Source organism: Cyprinodon variegatus, unplaced genomic scaffold, assembly GCF_000732505.1.
Source record: "Cyprinodon variegatus isolate N-32 unplaced genomic scaffold, C_variegatus-1.0 Scaffold568, whole genome shotgun sequence".
In the NCBI taxonomy this organism is placed as follows: Eukaryota; Metazoa; Chordata; class Actinopteri; order Cyprinodontiformes; family Cyprinodontidae; genus Cyprinodon; species Cyprinodon variegatus.
The window spans coordinates 309,231-328,708 of record NW_015151021.1 but is presented as its reverse complement, the minus strand read 5'-3'; the positions used below and the strand labels follow the sequence as shown (position 1 = coordinate 328,708).

The following is a 19,478-nucleotide window of genomic DNA, read 5'->3' as shown; positions in this document are numbered from 1 at the left end:
ATCACAAAAGATGTCAGCAATCATTGACAGGTTCTGTTTCCAAGCACAGCTTCAGCCTAAAAGGCGTTACTTATTCAGTCAAAATGCCTGCATACAATCACAGGTCAAAAACAGAGAGGCAAAGATTTAAATATTAAAGTGGAAAAATATGTTTAAGGGAGGAAAGAAGGGAAAATGAATTATTCTTGAAAGAAGAAAGCAGTGCTATAGGCTTTTATTATCTATTAACTACCCAATAAAGATAGATAATAAGATAGGTAATAAAGAAAGAGTCTCGACATAAAGTAGCCTTACTCCTGACAAACAAGTGAATAAATGTTGGTTCTAATGAAACAAATTTAACAAATCTGAAGTCAAAAATTGGTTAAAATGGGGGAAAAAAAACAAAACATCATAATCTGTATATCATTCTCTTATATAAACTATTTCCATCTCTGGCCCACTTGGCTACAATTTCTGTTTGAACTGTATTACAAAAAAAAAGAAAAAAAAGAAAAGAAAATAGAGAGATGAATCATGTAGTCGTTCTCGCATCATACAGCTCGCAGTCTTTCCAGCTTCCACCCCCTGACAGCGGTCGCCGTTTAACACCGATCTTTGGTTTTTTGCTTGCGTGTGAAAGTGGAGTGAAACGGCTGCGAGGGACTGAAGTGGGTCGTGGGTAACATGTTGCTATAGCAACTGCCGTTCGTCGGCCCCAGGCCCAAGAAAACGCTTTTCTCTTGCACGTTCCCCCATTCTTCTATTGCTCTGCCTTTTTCCTCTCACCTCCTTCTCCTCATTTGCTCCCGGCCCACTCTTTACCTCTCCTCTTTGGTCTCCCTTCTTTTATCTCTACTATTTGGTTTCCTCTCACCTCACAGGTTCTGCTCAACATTTTTCTCCCATTTTCACCCTTTTGTCTTGTGGATATCGTCGCTATGGCAATAAAACCAAGGAGGCATCCGTTTGCATCTTTTCTGAGCTGTCCGTCACAAATTGAGGTTGAAATGTACACAGGATAACAGTCAGCTTTGTCCTGCAGAATGTAGCAGAGATGGTCATTAATCCTTAATTGCATGTCTGTCAAAATCCGAGCTACTCCGTCCCCTAACATGAACAGAAAGGTGAAATTCTTCGGTAACGGTTTTGCTGAAAGTTATTTAAAATGATGTATGATGCGATATCATAACAGGGGGTATAACACAGTGTCCTGGTGATTAACTCCAGCTTGCTTAATAAAGCACAGCGGTGACATGCAGTCATAATTCAAAGAAAATGGCAGTGAAAGGGGACAGAGGAGCGAAGACAGCGGTAGTGAGGTATAAAACGAGGCAGATAGGCCAGCCTCGGTGTGTCACCTAAATTCTACTCTAATGAATAGCTCATTGATTTCCATTAGGAGCGGCTCAGGCTGACCACTCCAGCCTGTCTGCTTCCCATTAGCGCACTTTTAAACTGAGGCTGACAGTCGTAGCCAGGGGTAGACCAGATACAGAAAAGAGGCCGCTCTGTGTTTAAACCAAACTTGTGAATTCATCCATGAAGCTGCATGGAGTCAGGGGAGAAAGACAAAGATATAAGTGGAAACATCGAGGCCTTAAACAGCTTCCATCCTGTCATATTATTCACATCTATTAAGAAAGGATATAAAAGGAAGGAGCATATCCCCGATTTGTAAATAGAACACTAGCTCTAAAAGGCCTGTTCAAAGGAATAAAGCTAAACGATGTAAAGGACTGTCGCAATATTGGCTGCTCTACACCTTCGGAGGACTTGGCCCACTTCTCAGTCCTGCCATCCAACTTTTATCAGCTTGACTCCTCCACCAGCCAGCTTCCTTCATTAACAGGATTTGGATCCGTTACGTAATCAGCCTCCACTGGGTTACATAAGGCAGAGTCTTCATCAACAGCAGCTCAATAGAAGGAAGCTGATACATCTTCAGATTTAAGTATCTATCAGCATCAACTTTCACTTAACTTCTTATTCTTTATGTGAAAAAAATATTAATTAAAAGTAGTCTATACTTATGTTATGGAAGCTAAACAAGTTGTTGATTTAATCTAATCCTTCTTGATGAGGGACACCTGGGGAGTAAGTAAAACACCCAAGTGTCCAAATAGTGTCCAAATTTTCTGCCCTTCAGGCCAAAATTGTAAAATAAAAGCTGGAGCGCATGATTAAACACACAAATCAGATTTTTCTATTAAAAGGGAGGAAAATTAACTATAAAAAAGAAAAAAAATTGTGTTTTTATTGTTCTTTTTTTGTTTTTACAAGTAAAAACATGATTTCTTCCCCTTAATCCCACATGCTTTGTATTGCCATTTATCAGCCTGCAAGAAGGTTTTTTTTTTTTTTTACAAAACAGACCAAAATGTCATTTTTAAAGATATTAAGAATCATGAAAAAACTGTATAGTCATTGTGTGTATTGTCTGCTTCTGTCTCATTGAACCCCAGTCTGCCTCGGCAGATAGCTGCTCACACAGAGCCTGGTTCTGGTGGAGGTTTCTTCCTGTTAAAAGGGAGTTTTTCGTCTCCACTGTCACTACAAGCATGCTTAGTGGGAGGGATTGCAGAGAGTCAAAGAGTTGATGCAATCAACTGGTTTTCCTTAGATGGAAAACAATGGTTTTTTTGAGTTTTTATGGCACTATAACTCATTTTTCTGAGAGTAGGCTGACAGGAAAGGGGGTATGAGAGAGACATGCAGCAAAGGGCCACAGGTCGGAAATCGAACCCAGGTCTGCCACATCGAGAACTAAGGCCTCAGTACATGGGTTGTGTGCACTAAACACTGCGCCGGCTGCATGCCCAGATAGAAAACTTTTAATTAGTTTGACTTTATGATCTGGCTGAAGTGTCGTTATAAAGTGCCTTGAGATGTGTTGTGAATTGGCGCTATATAAATAAACTGAATTTCAATGAATTGAATTACGGAAACGTATAAACTTATAAAACAACAGTTGGAAAATCCCAAATGTTGGCCTGTAAATGTTTTCTACATAAATGTTTTCCACAATTTCAAAATACATTTACATATATTTGATGTTGTGCAGTTAATCGGGCTCCAAATTAAGATTTCCTTCGTTTGAAAAATATAAAAAATTAAAATAAGTGGACACATCTCCAAACACTATGGTGGCAATGTTCAGATATGATCCTTGGTTTTTATTATTTTTTTAGATGTGCATCAACCATCAGTCATATACATACTCTGCCTTGGATTTATGCTGGTTTAAGTAATGGGTTGTAAATCAAGATTAAGAATTCTTTGGATATCTAGTGGGTTTTTTTTATATGAGCAGGATATCCAAACATCTCTTAAAGCTAACAAATTCTGTTTTAGGTAAAAATAAGTCTGTAAAATATTGTATATTGTTTTCTTGAAGTTAATTACTGCCATATGTTGATTTACACCTTATTCAACCTGTATGATTTCTCGTCTTTTCTGTTGTCGAGTGGAGTTAAGAGAAAGGGTCTTACCTCTATGAAATAGGAGGTCTTAAATCTGTAATTCAAGGTTTTCTAGACCCAACTGTGGTTAGATAAGACAACAGATATTTGCAAGACATCTAGAGAATGGTAGATTTTTCTATGATTGCAGTATGATTCATGCTTAAAAATAGTAGGATTTTTTTCTCTCAATAAACATTTTCATTAGACATTCTACCGTCTTTACTGAAATTTTAAATAAATATGGAGAACAAAGGAATAAACACCATTTAGCTTCTTTTTCCTTCTACTATTGTGTTGTTATAGATTGCTATTGCTTCCCTTAGGGAAGCTCAAATCAATTGGCTCTTTTAAACCCATCAATAGCAACTCTCTGCAGGCTATAAACTCTACCGTGCCTGAACTCTGTATTCAAAAATCAAATTACATCCTGGTGCGTTTCTGGAAGGATTTCAGTGAGTTTTATTTTTATTTTATACTTTTGTTATTAGGTGTCACAGATATTGATTAAGGTTTAAGCGGATAAAAACCATTAGTGGATCTTCGCTCTTCGGTTGTGTGGATCTAACGCTTTCACAGGAAGAGCTGTCATGTGTAGTTTAAATCATAAAGAGCCATGCCTGCCACTAAGTGTGTTATTCACTGATGATTGGTGAAAGTGTCAGAACAGATCACCCTACATGTGTAAAGCCACTGGTGTACCTTTAAAGGACATGCACTGGGTTTGGTCTGGACCAATCAGAGCCTCGGTCAGATTCAACCCACTTGTGAACATCAGATAACGATGCCAACTAGAGCAGGCTGTCATGGAAACAGCTACATAGCACATGCACACACGCACAAGACAGTTCATTTTGTCTCTTTTTACTCCGAGAGTAACTTCCCGCTTTGCCAGAGGAGCTATTTTAGCGCGTGTTACATAAGACACAATTCGAGTTCAATGCAATGCTTTTTGCTCCAGCTTCTCTGTTCCTGGAGCAGGATGCATCTGCAGCACCTGTAGACCTAAACCCATAAATCACACAGAGAACTCCATGCTTACTGCTACGGCTAATTGAAAACAAATGCACTAATTCAACCTTATTACTGCACAATGGGCACAGGTAAAATATAGAGGATTTTTGCTTGCTAATTAACTCTTGGGTAGCCTCTGCTACCCGATTCAGAGACCTACCTCATTCTAGCCCTGATTAGCTATAAAAGGAAGAGATATGCTTCAGCTTTTACCTAAAAAGCAGATCACCGGTATGCATTTGACCACCATACCTACCACTGTAGTTCTAATCATGAGGGTTTCTTCAACAGAAAAGAAATAAATGGACACAGAGCGGTTTGTTGTAGTGCAGCACACATGTAAAATGCAGCATCCCCTGCAGAGCTCTCAGTAAACACTTACTGTGAATCATGCTATGATCAGTGGCTTAACGTGTCTGATGGAGAGGTATGCTCCGCATCAAGGCTGTTGAGTTTTACAGAGAGTGTCGTCAGCAGAGCTAAACAAGGCACTCTGGGATGTTAGACTCTCTTTGTTCTTTCTTATGAAAACACAGTTGCCGTTGAGCTTTTTTTGTGTGCTTTCTTTCATATCTGACCTAAATTCTTTGTTCTCAGATCCTCCCTAATGCTTTCGTAGCTTTGAGCTTTCTTGCAGCTAAATGCAACAGGATAAGTGGAAGTAATCCTGCTCTTCCTCTCCTTCTGCAGGATGTTTCGAGTGCTGCATCAAGTGTTTGGGCGGGGTGCCCTATGCCTCGCTGGTGGCCACCATCCTCTGCTTTTTAGGTGTGTCCCTGTTTTGCGGCTGTGGGCATGTTGCGCTTACAAGCACACTGACCATGTTGGAGAACCATTTCTCTACGATCACCACTGACCACGCCACCCTCGCTGCAGTGTAAGTCCTCCGAGTGTTAAAATAAGCCTTTGCAGGAATCTGATAATATGCTTTATGTCTAGAAAAGTAATGCAGCCCATTAACCATTGAATTTTTTTGTTTTTATTTATCTTTTTTATTTATCTTTATCAAAATAACAAACCTCTGGCACCACTATCAATTGGCTGCTAAATTAATTCAACTGAATGAAATTCTAAGTTTTTCTGTAACTAAGTTGATTACATAGACTCTTCGATGTTTATTTTACTTCATAACTACCTTCTTTCCTCCAGTTTAAGCATTTGGGTACATAAAGAAACATGAAAAATCTCTGAGAGAAGAAAAAAGCAACCACTTGGAGTCCAAAACTTGCAGTAGAGTGATTGGAATCGAAATACCAGCCTGGCATAAATGCATAACAAAGGCTACATTGATAAGGCAGATTAATGCAAACCCAAATATTTTTTTTCTGTTTGGAAAAAAAAATTACTTGTAAATTATTTTTTCATGGCGGTCTGCCTGGCCGCTTCTATATGTGGTACTTAATTGGATATGTCTTAACAGTCATGTCTCATTTTATCCAACTTTTACGTCATTGCCCTGGCTCCCACTACTTATCCACTCTGACTTCTCAGCAGCAGTAGAAGTCACTGCTCGATGTTATTAAGGTTTAAAAAAATAATCAACTGTATTTCGCCAAAATATTGCAACTGAGCATCAAGACCTGTTGGGTAAATGTAGACAAAACAGTGTGGAATTCTGGAGAAGTCTCTACTAAGAGCATTAACTTAGAGGCCTGACAATCCGGCACATTATTGAGGGAATAGAGATTTCTCTGTCATCCTAAGCTTATCCTGGAAATCACTCCATAGTTCTGGCAAAAAGAAAAACCTAAACAAAAAAGATCTAATTTATCTTCCAGTTGTGACCAGCATTGTTACCTGCAGTACATAGGGATCACCTCTATGATTTATTTCAGAAAAGGTGAGATTACTCTACAGCAGGCATCGCCAAAGTCGGTCCTCGAGGGCTGCTGTCCTGCAGGTTTTAGAGGTTTCCCTGCTCCAGCACTGCTGATTTACATTGATAGTTAATTAACAGGCTTTTGCTGAACTCCAATCATCAGAATCAGCTGTGCTAAAGGAGAGAAACCTCTAAAACCTGCAGGACAGTGGCCCTCGAGGACCGACTTTGGGGATGCCTGCTCTACAGCATCAAGGCAAGGAGAGGTTGTAATAGCTCCCTATTTCTACGTTAGAGAGAGTGTCATGGAACTTCAGTGATCTAGCTGTCAAAATCTTGTGCCACTCATATGCCTTTGACTTGTCTGCTGTTGGCTCTAAAAGTAACTTTAAGCTAATGCAACCTTTGTTCAGAATGGATGTTAAAAGGCCGATGCGCAATTATTGTCAAAAACTCATCACTTGGCTCAGTAACCAGAAGTCTGGAGAGAGTTTAAATCAAACAGAAATTATTGAATACAGTGGTAAGTTTTTGCTTTGACAGGGTAGGTAAAAAGCCAAAAAGATTTCATCACTCAATTAACTTTATGCTCTGGAACAGCAGGTTGTTCAATATGCTGGTCTGGCTGTTGACTCCCTGCCCAAGCCATCTGTGCTATCCGTATACTTCCTCTTCCTTCAGATTTTGGTTTATTCATTCATCTACGTCCAAGCTTAAACCTATTTCATTTTTTTTTTTTTTATGTTAACTTTCATAAATCTGGATAGAAAGGCGTTTCTAAACCAGCCTTTTTTTTCTTCCTTTCCATTAATCTCATCCCCATTTCCATCTTAGAAAATCTTTGTAATAAATATGCTTTATTAATCCTTCGTCTATTTTTGTCATCGCCTTCAACGCATTTACATACTCCTGTTAAAGAGACAGTTTTTGTCAAACGAACAGTCCTATTAACATGAAGTTCATGTCACTACCCTTATATGGTGGTCTGTTCCTGTATTTAGGAAAGCTGGATTACAAATACTCTTTGGTTCAAAAAAGACAATCCACACTGAAAGCAAAAAAAAACAAAACAGAAAAGTTGATCAAATGCTGCAAGGCTAATTAAGCCTGCTCGATTCTGGAGCTTTTATAAAAATGACCTTTGAGGTCAGCTAATGTAATACATTTCTTTTTTTTCCCCACGTCTTCATTGGTGTATTTATTGGTGATGGCACCATCTTCAGGCTCCTAATATTGTTAACCAAAGCTTTAAAACCTTTGTAAACCAAGGTAATTTTGACGTTAAGGTTTGTCTCCTGTGTCCAGGATCCAGATCTTTCAGTATATCATTTACGGCATCGCCTCTTTCTTCTTGGTCTACGCCATCCTCCTGCTGGGGGAGGGCTTTTACACCACAAGCACCATCAAGAAGGAGCTGCAGAGTGACTTTAAGACAACTATCTGCGGACGTTGCATCACTGCCTTTGTATGTCAACACAGCCACTGTAAACTAAATCAACTAGATGAATCTATGAGCTTACTTTTGTTTTACAAGTTTCTTTATTAGAATATGAATGTATGTTTGCATCAAGTTGCATCAAGTTGTGGAGATGTGTTGTGTTTAATTCTATACTTAATAGCCAGATCCACACAAATGATCCCACTTGAATTATACTTGAGCCTTCAGGGTTACTTTGGCACAGTTTGTCCTTTCCAGCCTGATTAAGTTAATTACTTCAGATGTCCGGTTAGATTAGCATGGAAGCAAAATCTGACGCATGTGTGGGTGGATGGTTAGGGCTTTATATAGTAATCACCTAATTCTCAGTGCATTTCAAACATTTTCATAAAACCCCATCGCCTGCTTTCTTCTTCCCTTCCTCTGTTTAGTTCATGTTCCTGACCTACGTCTTCACTCTGGCTTTCATCGCCATCTTCTGCTTCACGACGATTCCGGTTTTCCTCTTCTTTAACATGTCGAATACCTGCGCTGCCATGAAATCTCCGGACTCCAACATCACGTCTCCTGACTCCATCTGTGTGGATGTCAGGCAATACGGTCAGTTGCTGTCCTTTCATTTGATTTGTGGGTCTCTGGTATGATGTCACTCAGGGTGGCAATAATGGGGATCTTTTGAATTTTAGGGGCTGTAGAATTGGGTAAGGGTAAAAACTTACTTTCAGAAAGTAATATATGGAATTGAAAGATTTACAGTAGTAGCCATTCGAATTGTCTCCATTTTCCTGGCTGGTCCATGGCTGGTCCCCTGCAATTCCCTTTGAAACATCAATCTTTGCACTAAAATATTCTTTCTGTCATGATTTATGGACATTAAGATCTAAAGAGAAGCACCATCACCCTGTAATTCAGTGAAAGGGTGGAGTCAGAGTAAAATATATGCATACACAGCAGAAGGAGGGGGTCACTCCTGTTGCTGGAAGTTGGAGGGGATTCTGCTGGGAATTGCAAGGAAGTTGGCTGCCATTCGGCTGGCGTTTGACTGGGAAGGGCTATATTGAAGGGCTGCTATTGTAAACCTAAAAAAAGACGATAGATTTCAAGCACAGTTAAATCAATTGGGTTTGAAATGAAGCAAAAGGACACTATGGTTATATAGATATTGCTTTTTAATAAACTTAAATAATATTCTTGTTTTTCAAGAAAATACATTTTCTGCTTTTTTCGTTGTCACCCTCAAAATCTGTGCTCACCTGCTGCACCTTGCAAATGGATCCAAAACCATTTAGTCTTGATTGTATTTTCTGTAGATTTTATGTGACAAACCAACACAAGTTAGCATCCCAAGTTTCAATATCTCATCAAGCACTGCTTGAGCCATTATCTGAGAAGGAAGAAGTATAAAACCTACAAAGATATGGTTGTCTAAAAAAAAAACTGCAGACCATGAAGAAAGAGAATCAACCTTTAAACTCTAGTGGAGATCCAGAGCTTAGACCAAAGGATCTGCTGACAGCAAAGTCGAAAACCTTGCTTTTATTGAAAATAACAGAATAATATCTACGTTAAAACATAGCATTGTTTGCAAAAATAAAAGCTTTACACCCGGTTCATGACTTCATTCTCACCATAAAAGATGTTGCTGTTAAAATCAGACAGACTTTAGACTATAGAATGGAGAATGGCCTAAAGAGCTACAGGAAAAGAGGTCAATCAGGGTGCATTAATGTGTTAGAAAGTCCAAGTCGAAATCCTGGCATAACTCTGGTTAATAATGAACGAGACTTAGAGTTGATACAGAGATGTACAAATTATCTTGCAGAGCACAAAAATATGAAGTCTTTAATTTGTGATGTTTTTACAAACACACCTCAGAAGGCAAGGCAAATTTATTTGTATAACACAATTCATCACAAAGACAATGCAAAGTGCTTTATATAATTAAAATATAGAAAAATAAAACAGAATCAAAGCAAGTAGGAAAAAAAATAAAAAGAGAAGACAGAAGACTTTCCTGAAAAAAACAATTGCGGATAGCAGCATTTTTAGATATTTAAAAATTATTATTTCTGTGCTATATTTCATGGTGTAAGGGTAGTTTCGCAAGATTGTGACAAATCCAAAAATACAGAAAATATATCTTTTATATTATATTTTATATGTACATCCTCTTTGAATATTGCATTTGCAGCTGCAAAGACACTCAAACATGCATGCTGTGTTTCTTCAAACCTCACGCAAATCTACCCATCATCAAGGAAAACTTGGATCTGCAGTTTACAAAATTCAGCAGATTTCCCTTTACATAATAGTCCCAAACCCCTTTAACCCATTTAAATGGGATTCAGCACATTTAAAATAAAATACAGCCCACAATAGTTTTTTCTCACAATATTTTTGGAGGTTTTCAGCAAAAAGCTGCATTCTATGACTACATATGTGGTTAAATGTTGGATGACCTAATGAACATGATTTGACCCACATTTAAAAGACAGCTGGCCTCCCTACAAAGTAGGATGAGGATCACATATGCATCAATGGCTGCAGTGCTGCACTTTCATGCTGCAGAAAAATATTAACCCCATTAACTTGCAGGCATCCAATTATCAGTGGATACTAAAACTGAGGAGGGATTCGAGTTTATTTGTGATTGGAACAAGAAAAGAGGACAGATTACATTAATAAATGATATTTTCAGCTTATACGAGCAAATAAATTTAAATTCATTCTGAATAATGACCCATATTTTTCTAACGGCAGCAGCGATGTTTCCTTTAATCTTCCTTTCTGCTTCGTTTATAATACCTTCAATCTCCACGGTGGAATAAAAGCCTGTTGTTTCTCTTCGGTGACGTTTCATTTCTTTGATCCTGCAGGCATTATTCCCTTGAACGCAACACCTGGGAAAGCTTGCGGAAACACGCTGACAGATATTTGCATTACCAGCGAGGTGAGTAGGAGATACTTTTTTACGTGTGGTAACGTTGCTCTTGTAGAGCTTCTCTAACCTCCCTGTTTTTTTCTTCACAGTTCTACCTGTCCTTCCACCTCTACATCGTGGCGTTAGCCGGTGCCGGAGCCACCGTCATTGCATTGGTGAGCTCCCATAATGGATCCGCTCAAAATATGCACGTTGCCATGCCGCGCTTATCTGTTGCCGCGGCAACCTCTCACGTAATGTTGTACTATCAGCTGAAATCCTGCCCTGCAGCCTGCTATGTCAGTGTGTGTGTGAGTGTCTGTGTTTTGCTCCGATGTGGAGGCGGACTTTTTGTGTCCTGGGAAATGCAGACGCCTAAAAAAATAACATCTTTCCACATGTTTTGCCAACTCACCTAAATGCCCTTTGGCTTTTGATGTTGTACAGCCACAGTGTCATGAAAACAGGAACCATTTTAGATGTTTAGGTAGTGAAAAAGAAAAACAGTCTGAGGACCCTGAAGCCATTAACAATACTTTCACCCATTCATAGTTCTAAAGCCCCTGTTACACCTTGATGATTTAGACCAGCGTATGCCTGATGTACAAAACAATCTGGCAAAAACGCTGGCATACGTTGGTTAAGTTATGAGCACGCTGAAACACGCTGGCACACGTCGACATACAGCAAGTACGTCGAGAAATTTCCCAACATATGCCAACTTAGGTCATAGATCATAGCGGGCTGTGAACAGCAGCTAGGTTAATATCAAAGAAATCTTTTTATGCAAACCGGGCTCCTCCGGGTGCATCACTGCCCCCCTCAGGACACTGGCTTGTGCATCATTTTATGGGTATTACACTGGCGTGCGTTATGCATAAGTTAGGCTGTTGTTGGACATAAGTTCTGGACTCGTTATAAATATGCTATGCATACGCCCAAAATTGAAAAAATACATTGAAAGTTCAGCGTATGCCAGCGTTTTAGAAGATTCTGGGATGTCGGGCATATGCTGGTTAAGTCGGCAAGGTTTGACAGGTTCCTAAGCTACATCTTGATGTGGGATAGACATACAGAAGAAAGGCTGTCATACAATTTACACCACCAAAAGCTGCCATCAAGGCGGGACACAGCCCCAAACCAACAACCATTAGTTAAAGGCTGATGAACTTGGCTGAAGGGACTTAAATATATATATATTTAAAGGACAGGATGGTAACGATGTAACTTTGATTTCAGAAATTAAAATCGTACTTTTGTTTCCCGTCTCTTAGATCCACTATTTGATGATTTTAGCGGCTAATTGGGCCTATCTGAAGACTGCAGCTTCCACGCACGACTACCAGGACATCAAGACCAAGGATGACCAGGACCTGGAGGCCGAGGCGCGCTCCAAGGATGGCCAGAACTCCTCCTCCTACTCTTAAGGACAAAGCGTCCTCTTTTGCCATTGTTCATCTTTTCTCCAAATCTTAAACCCATCCTGCAACAACCTAGTGCCCACCCCCCTTCCCCCTTCCGACAAAACAAACCACCTCGGTCATGTTCGGCAGCCCCCAAATCTCCTGATTCTCCATCCTCTTCGCTTTACCCAGATGTTTTTTTTTTGTTCTGCTCGGAGACGCAGAGTGCGTTCTCACACTTAAGGGGAAGAGGATAGAGGGTCAGGAGGAGCGGCAGGCCCAGACGGAGGCGGGTGCTTCAGAACGGCAAAGCTCGCCCCGCGCCGGGGGGTCGAGCTCAGGTACAGTACATCGGTTTTTAGAAGCGCCTCTTCCTCCCCCTCCCTGTGCTTTTGGGCGGCGGCTCGTGAACGTGGCCCGGCTGTGATGGCCTCGCGCCCTGAGCCAGCACAGCCTCTCAAACACATAGCTCGTATAGAAAAGAAAAAAAAAAAAGAATAAAAAAAAAAGAAAAACAATGTTCACTGTGTGCTTCAATCACTGGGAAGCACCACAGCAACCAAGCTCTTCTGTTTTTTGGTGTTTTATATGCATATATATATATATATGAATATGAATATATTGTGCGAATGTGTGTGAATGTTGTTCTTTTTTTTAATACTCTGAAAAAGTATGCCAGGTATTGTTACAATCCCTATGGATTTTTTTTGGGCTCATAGGTTTTTTCTCTTTTCTCCTTCAAGTTTTTTTTTTTTTTTTTCCCTCACCTTTGACTTTTTATTGCTTTTGCTCCCAACGTTATTGCACTATTCAAAAATGAATAAATGGGGGAGACTATGATCCCTTCAACAAAATAAACCCTCCTTTTTTTTCCCCCCTCCAAGAATGAATAATTCAAAGAATGAATAAATAAGGTAATACCTCGATGATTACTCTTCCTTTGCATAATTATATTTTACCTCTAACTTTCTTTTAGGAGTTTAGAAAAATGTGTTAGTTTGCTCCCACGTCATGCATTAGATGCTTTTTTGCTAGGAGGTCATAGAAATCCTCATATCCAAATGTGCAAGAATCCAAGTAACCACACCAAATGTTACTGAAGACTTTCCAAGTTTTTCTTATCTTTTTGCTACATTTATCACCAGCTGAAATAAAAGTCAATGACAGCGCCCTCTACAGTTACTTGCACCAGTGGTTGAAATGCGTGAAATATCTTAAACAAGACATTTATATAGTAGTCAAACACTATTGTATGGTGGTGGCAGCATCATGCTGTGGGGACGAAGTTCCTCCAGTCATAGAAAGCTAGCGTTGGTAGGTGGATCTAGGGCAATCCTGGAAGACTTCTCGGTTCTAATTTAACCCAGATATTAGATTTTATATACCATTTCGTTGTCACTGTTTCAAAGTGGACAAAAAAAAAAAAACACAGTTCTTGTTCAAATTCAGTTTTAATTAATTTAGCTTTTAACCAGGAGCTATTTTTATTTGTTGCCATTTTAGGATTGATGAAAAAACTCAACACATAGCTAATTTAATTAAATGATAGTTTCAGATGTCTTCAATATTTAAAAGAGTGCCTAACACAAACAGGCATCGTTGTCACGGCTTATTTTTAATGTTCAAAATGTCATTTACCAGTAATTTGGGACCCGTAGAAGTATATTGTGACCAAAGTAGAACATTACATTTTAAGAACTGTTCCCCCCCCTCTCCTTCTGTGGCTTAACAGAAAATGTTTGTTAGCAAAACAAAAAAAAAGCGATCCCAGAATAATATTGAATCCAATTTTTTGCTTGGTTATAAAATCATCTGATAATCTCTATTTTAGCTTAATCTCCATCTTGATTTTTTTTTTTTTTTTTTCTTGGCATGCAAATATATTAAATCGGATCATTTTTGACTGTGGAACAAAGTTCCTAGACAATTAATACCCACATTCCTTTTAAATTAAACAATTTTTTTTTGTTGTTGTTATATTTAGCTGGAATTGTTAAGAATGCCACTAATTACAGACTGGTGGATTTTGTATTTTAAAACAAAGAAAACAGAAAAAATATATATTTTTTACATTTACCTGCTGAATAAAAGGTGCTCAAATTAAAAGTTGGATTTTTCTAAATTTTCTGCAATAAAAAAGTCAGTTTTGATTCCAACAATTTTAACAAGGGTGTCTTTAAATGTGGAGGGCGCTGTACATCTAGGTCTAAAGAGAGACACACACCTCAGGTATCAAACCAAATCTGATTTGGATTTTATCTCACATTAATCGCTCAAACTGACCTAATTAGTGCTCCACCCACCGGTTCCTCTTTTTTTGGGAACAAAACCTGTAAATAGCAGAATCACCCTTAAGAACTGATCCATCCCCCCGAACAAGAACAACACAATCAGTGTTTTATTTCATCCATTCTCTTTTATTTTTCTTGAACAATGTAAACGTACCCTTTGAGATATGTGTTTAGCACTCGAATACTAGTTCTGCATTTTTGATATTCTAATTGTAATGTAAGATCTTCAATTCTGTGTGGTGAGAGGGAAACAGTTCAGTCATGATATATGATGGGTTTGAGGTGATTGTGACGTATACATCTAAAAATGTGAAGATGAAAAACATGGTTAATGATTTTTTTTTTCTATATTTATCCATTTTAGGCAGCTGGGTTCTTGTGGTTTTAACATTTTATGAAAAATGTTTGTGCTTCTTTCTTTTCTAAACGGCCAACGAGTGGCTTAAGTCACTTTTTCTTGTTTTGTTTTTTTCCCGCTTTTGGAATGCCATGCCTCTCATACAAGCCACAAAGACTGTTTTGGATGTTTACACTGAATAAAACAAGGCAGGAATTTTCATACATTAATTTTATAACCAGATATGTTTTGATAATCATGGCCTACACTCTAAATGAATCATAACCGATTAGGTAACCCTTAAAGAAATAGCTAAATAAGACAGATTTTTGATGAAATGAAGCATGTCAGTATCGTCCATGTGCACAGCTGTCTATTCTGTATAAAAAAAAAAAAAGGACTTTATTGCCATGTGTGTTATGTTGAATAAATATCCGTGCTTTGCCGGCAGGTTGATGTAAAAAGGCAAACTTAAATTTCCTATAAGCCGATGATGCGCGTCGGGTTGGTGTCGTTTCCTCGTTATTTGCATGAAGGAGACATGACTGTGTCTTTGCAGTTTTTTCAGGTGATGTGTAGTCATTTGTACTGGCAACTATGGTAGGCCGCAGTGTTTTTTGCCCCCTTCTCCACCCCTGCTCTTTTCTAAAGAACTCCATTGTACTTTGATGGCAATGTAGTCCCTGTAGGTGTTTCATTATGGTTCTTTTCTCTTTTTTTTTTAAAGTTGGAAATAGTTCTATGACTCCTCTATGGTGATTTTTTGTAACCTTCTCTAGTAAAACCGATATTTTTTATTATCGTGACAAATGTGTATTTTGTCTCTTCCTTCAGGTTGTGATTTTCATGAAAAGTCTTTAAAAGGTTATAAATTAACAACCATGTGTCTCAATTGTCAGGGGTTACATAGACATCTTGCAAGTATGATTGCAAAAAAATATATTTACTTTTTCCCCTTTCTTTTACAGAAGGATTAAACTAGGGAATATGTGTATAAAATTTAGGATTTTATGGTAGATAGCTCTTAATTAAACTTAATTAAATTGCATAACGCCTCATGCAACATGTCTTTAAAGGCCAATACTGTACATCGGCCAGCCAATATCAGTGTTTTTTTCTTGCATCAGCTGAAGCCTGCATACTACTGACAATTCATCAGTGCATTTAGCAGCTATACTTTGGCATTGCGTGATGTACATGCATTGCCGCCCACCTCTATTTGCTATTGGTTGCAGTTTTCTATTATTTTATAAGTTTTGCTTTTTATTTTACATCACATTTTTTTAAACACTGGGCCCTTTATCATATAAATGCAGGACATGAAGCAATAACACCCCAAATAATTGTCCCCAAAACAACTAAATTAGCAGCACATATTGGGGAAATGTTGGAGTGATGTCAAAATAATCATGCCTTAAAAAACCCATATCAGTCAATCGCTACTAAAAATACATAGAGTTGCCAAATAGTTCCAGCTTATTGAATTCTCCTTAGGGATTTAATTCAGCATTCAGTGATTAGTATTTATTTGCATATTAGTGTGAAAAGAACCATCATGTTAAAAATAGGCCAAGCACATTCCCGTAATATTTTATTGAAGGTGTTATTCTGGTCATAATTATTACAGTATTTTAAGTATCTATCTAACTGTTAACACATTGGACGAGGAATTAACTTTTTTTTTTCAGAGCTATAACTCAGAACATGTTAAGAAGTGAAATTTTTGCCTTTTGGCCATTAAGAAGTCCCTTTCTTATTTGTTTTTCCACACCTATTCATCATTGTTCTTTGATTGCAATGCATTTAATTAATTATTTAAAAAAAAATTGCCAAGCTCTATGTACTGTATAACCAAAATTTCAAGAAATTGGTAAAAATTCAGCTTATTTTAACTTCTCTAAAAATTACAACAAAAATAAATTTCACTGTTATAAATATGAGACATACTTAAACTACTTTTAGTATAGTAATCATTCACATGTAAATATTGCAATTTTCTCAATGACAAAATGTTAATGGAGAAACTAAACTTTTTCCTGCAGGACCAATTCTCTGTAGCCTATCTGAATCATGTAAATTGTACAGGACAGTTTAATATATTGAATGAAAAACAGCAATTTTTTGTGTAAAATAACGCTCTATACGGAGAGTAGTGCAGAGTATTCCTTTTTATCTTGGTATAAGTAAGTTAAAAACACAACTTTTAACTAATTTCCCAACTGATAAATCAAAGATGTCAACAGCATTCGAAAATGTTATAAGTTTAACAAGAAAATGTAGCTTTCTTTTTATTGCTTGGGTTGTTTTTAGGAAGATACCTAGAGGTTTTCCTCATCACTGCACAGGTGAAGCCACTTTATTCGGCCAATCAGTGTTTGAGAAATTAATGTCCTCTAGTTTTTATTTACAAAAGCAAAAAGTGAAAAGTTAGTACTTATTACAACAGAAGATGGCATGCTTTAAACAAAATAAAAGGTGGGAAACAGTTGAGTGTACAGATTTTAATTACAAACATGGCATTTTATTTGTCAATGTTTAAAACTGTATCAAAAGGAACAGATTGTTTTCATGTTTTCCAATAAATTATGTGATTAAGCTTTACCCAATAAGTTTAAACACTGTATGCGCTTCTGCCTAACCAATAGAGAGCTTTAAATCTTCCAATTTACCACAGCATTCAGAACAACCGCCTAGTTTTGACTTTAACCCTGTAGCACTTTGGCGCCACCATGTGGAATAAAAGTGTACTGTGATTTAAAGTAAAGATAATTTTCAAAGTTATTTTTGAAATCATCAAAAAAGGAAAAACTTAATTGGAGGCGTTTAACTCAACAGAAAATTTAGAAAAAAAAATAACTGTGATGAGGGAATAATTTCATAGTAAAGAATTAACAGCTTGAACTCAAATTTTTTCAATGAATAGCTTCAGTCCCTGATCTCTATGAGTAAAGAAATCCATAATTCAATGAATCCACAATTTCTTTTTAAGCCAAAATGCAATATTTTCACTCAGTTAAAATGATAGGAACGTGTTTTGGCTAAAAAAAAAAATAATCAAAGAGAAGGAAGCTAAATTAAGTGGGTGGGCAACTTCTCATGTCAACCCAGGACTAAAAAAAAAATAAGAAAAAAACATTTAAATCCTCTCTTTGAAGGCAACAATTTATAAGCACATGTGTTGGCTGTTTTTGATTCACCCTAGAAGATATCTGATAAAAAAAACAGGAAAAAAAAAAAAACAGTATATATTTAGGTTTAAACATATACGAGTCCTAAATTTATTTTTCATAGTTTAAAATGCATCCAGCATTTCAATTTAAACAAAATAAAAACATTAACCTTAAAAACGATCCTGGTTTAAGCATAAATAGGAGCATACAGAACTATACAGCAGCTGCTGACAGCATCAACGAAAGGCATGTGTGATATCCAGTGTTTAACAGCATTTGGATTCAGGCCGAGGCTTCTTCTGCAGGTTCACAGTGTTGGTGGGGATCAGGGGTTCATCTCTATCCTCAGATGCCAGGAGACGACGTGCTGCTTCCTCAAAGGCTGATGCTACATTTGTTGCATCCTTGGCGCTAGTTTCAAAGTAGGGAAGTCCTCCGTTTTCCCGGCACCACTGGCGGACGTCCTCCCCTGATACCTGACGGTCAGGAACATCCACTTTGTTGCCCAGTACCACAAACGGGAAGTTGTCAGGGTCCTTCACGTCCGCGTAGTAAGTGAACTCTTTCTTCCAGTTTGAGAGATTCTGGAAGCTTTGTCCGTCGTCCAGGCTGAAGGTGAGTAGGCAGCAGTCCGAGCCGCGGTAGAAAGGTGTTCTAAGGCTGCGGAAGCGCTCCTGTCCCGCCGTGTCCCAGATTTGCAGAGTGACCCGGCGCCCGTCCACCTCCAGCTCTTTGTTGAGGAACTCCACGCCTATTGTATGGAAGAGGTGAGAGTCGAACTTGTTGGTGACGTAGCGGTTCATGAGGGACGACTTGCCCACGCCTCCATCACCTAGGAGGATGACCTTCAGCAGAGTGGACTTGGCCATCGTGGAAACCAGGGGCTGAGTAATCAAGGAGGTTGGAAATTTGAGCTGAGAGGCCACACAAAACCAGAACCAGGAGTCGGACCTAAGAGGGAAAGCACATGTCAGACTAAACCTTACTATATTTAGCAGGTATGAAAATCACAGCCGATATCAATATCCGATATTAATATTGGCAATTATGGTTGATAACTAATATATGTTTCCCAGCTCTTTACGACCAACATTGACTGATTTAATGATGATTTATCATACATGCCTTATATTTATAGCAGTAAACAGGTACTTTATTCTTATTAAATTATCTTCATTCTAATGGGTTAATCTGATTTTCTTTTAAAGATGCACTGATCCGACATCTGGATCGCATTTCGACTCCGATATTGACCAGTTAACTGAATCGGAAATCCGTGATGATGTATCAGCTAGCAGAGATACAATCCAGCGTACATTATAAGGAACTATTATTGTTTTATTTTAGCTGCTTATTTCTTAATAATATAAAATACATTTATATCTGCACTGATTTAGCTTTTCTTTCTGTTTATGTGAAGATTGAAGCTTTGATTCATTCAACAGTTGAATCAGATCGCTTATTGGCTGATATGTTCAGTCCAAGTATCGGTATCAGAGTGGATTGGAATAAAAAACTGGATTGGTGCATCTCTAGTTTCTTTTTTTTTTTCTTGACCAATCTCAAGAAATAATTCCTACCCAAACACCAACAACAGTGGTTTGATACCAGGTCTTCCTGGGTACAAACTAAAACTAAATACTAAG

General features: G+C 38.1%; 2 protein-coding genes across 4 annotated transcripts in view; one reads left to right on the top strand and one right to left on the bottom strand.

Annotated features, from left to right (window-relative positions):
- LOC107095746 (neuronal membrane glycoprotein M6-b-like) overlaps nucleotides 1-13,781 on the top strand; it is a 50,868-nt gene extending 37,087 nt beyond the window's left edge. For both annotated transcript variants that reach the window (XM_015392003.1, XM_015392002.1), the window contains exons 2-7: nucleotides 5,145-5,331; nucleotides 7,579-7,738; nucleotides 8,143-8,311; nucleotides 10,588-10,661; nucleotides 10,742-10,807; nucleotides 11,906-13,781. In XM_015392003.1, coding sequence (XP_015247489.1) covers nucleotides 5,145-5,331; nucleotides 7,579-7,738; nucleotides 8,143-8,311; nucleotides 10,588-10,661; nucleotides 10,742-10,807; nucleotides 11,906-12,058 — 809 coding nt within the window. In that variant the 3' untranslated portion in view covers nucleotides 12,059-13,781. The remainder of the gene's footprint in view (nucleotides 1-5,144; nucleotides 5,332-7,578; nucleotides 7,739-8,142; nucleotides 8,312-10,587; nucleotides 10,662-10,741; nucleotides 10,808-11,905) is intronic.
- Nucleotides 13,782-14,660: 879 nt separating this feature from the next.
- LOC107095747 (ras-related protein Rab-9A-like) overlaps nucleotides 14,661-19,478 on the bottom strand; it is an 8,981-nt gene continuing 4,163 nt past the window's right edge. For both annotated transcript variants that reach the window (XM_015392004.1, XM_015392005.1), the window contains exon 2: nucleotides 14,661-18,783. In XM_015392004.1, coding sequence (XP_015247490.1) covers nucleotides 18,099-18,701 — 603 coding nt within the window. In that variant the 5' untranslated portion in view covers nucleotides 18,702-18,783 and the 3' untranslated portion in view covers nucleotides 14,661-18,098. The remainder of the gene's footprint in view (nucleotides 18,784-19,478) is intronic.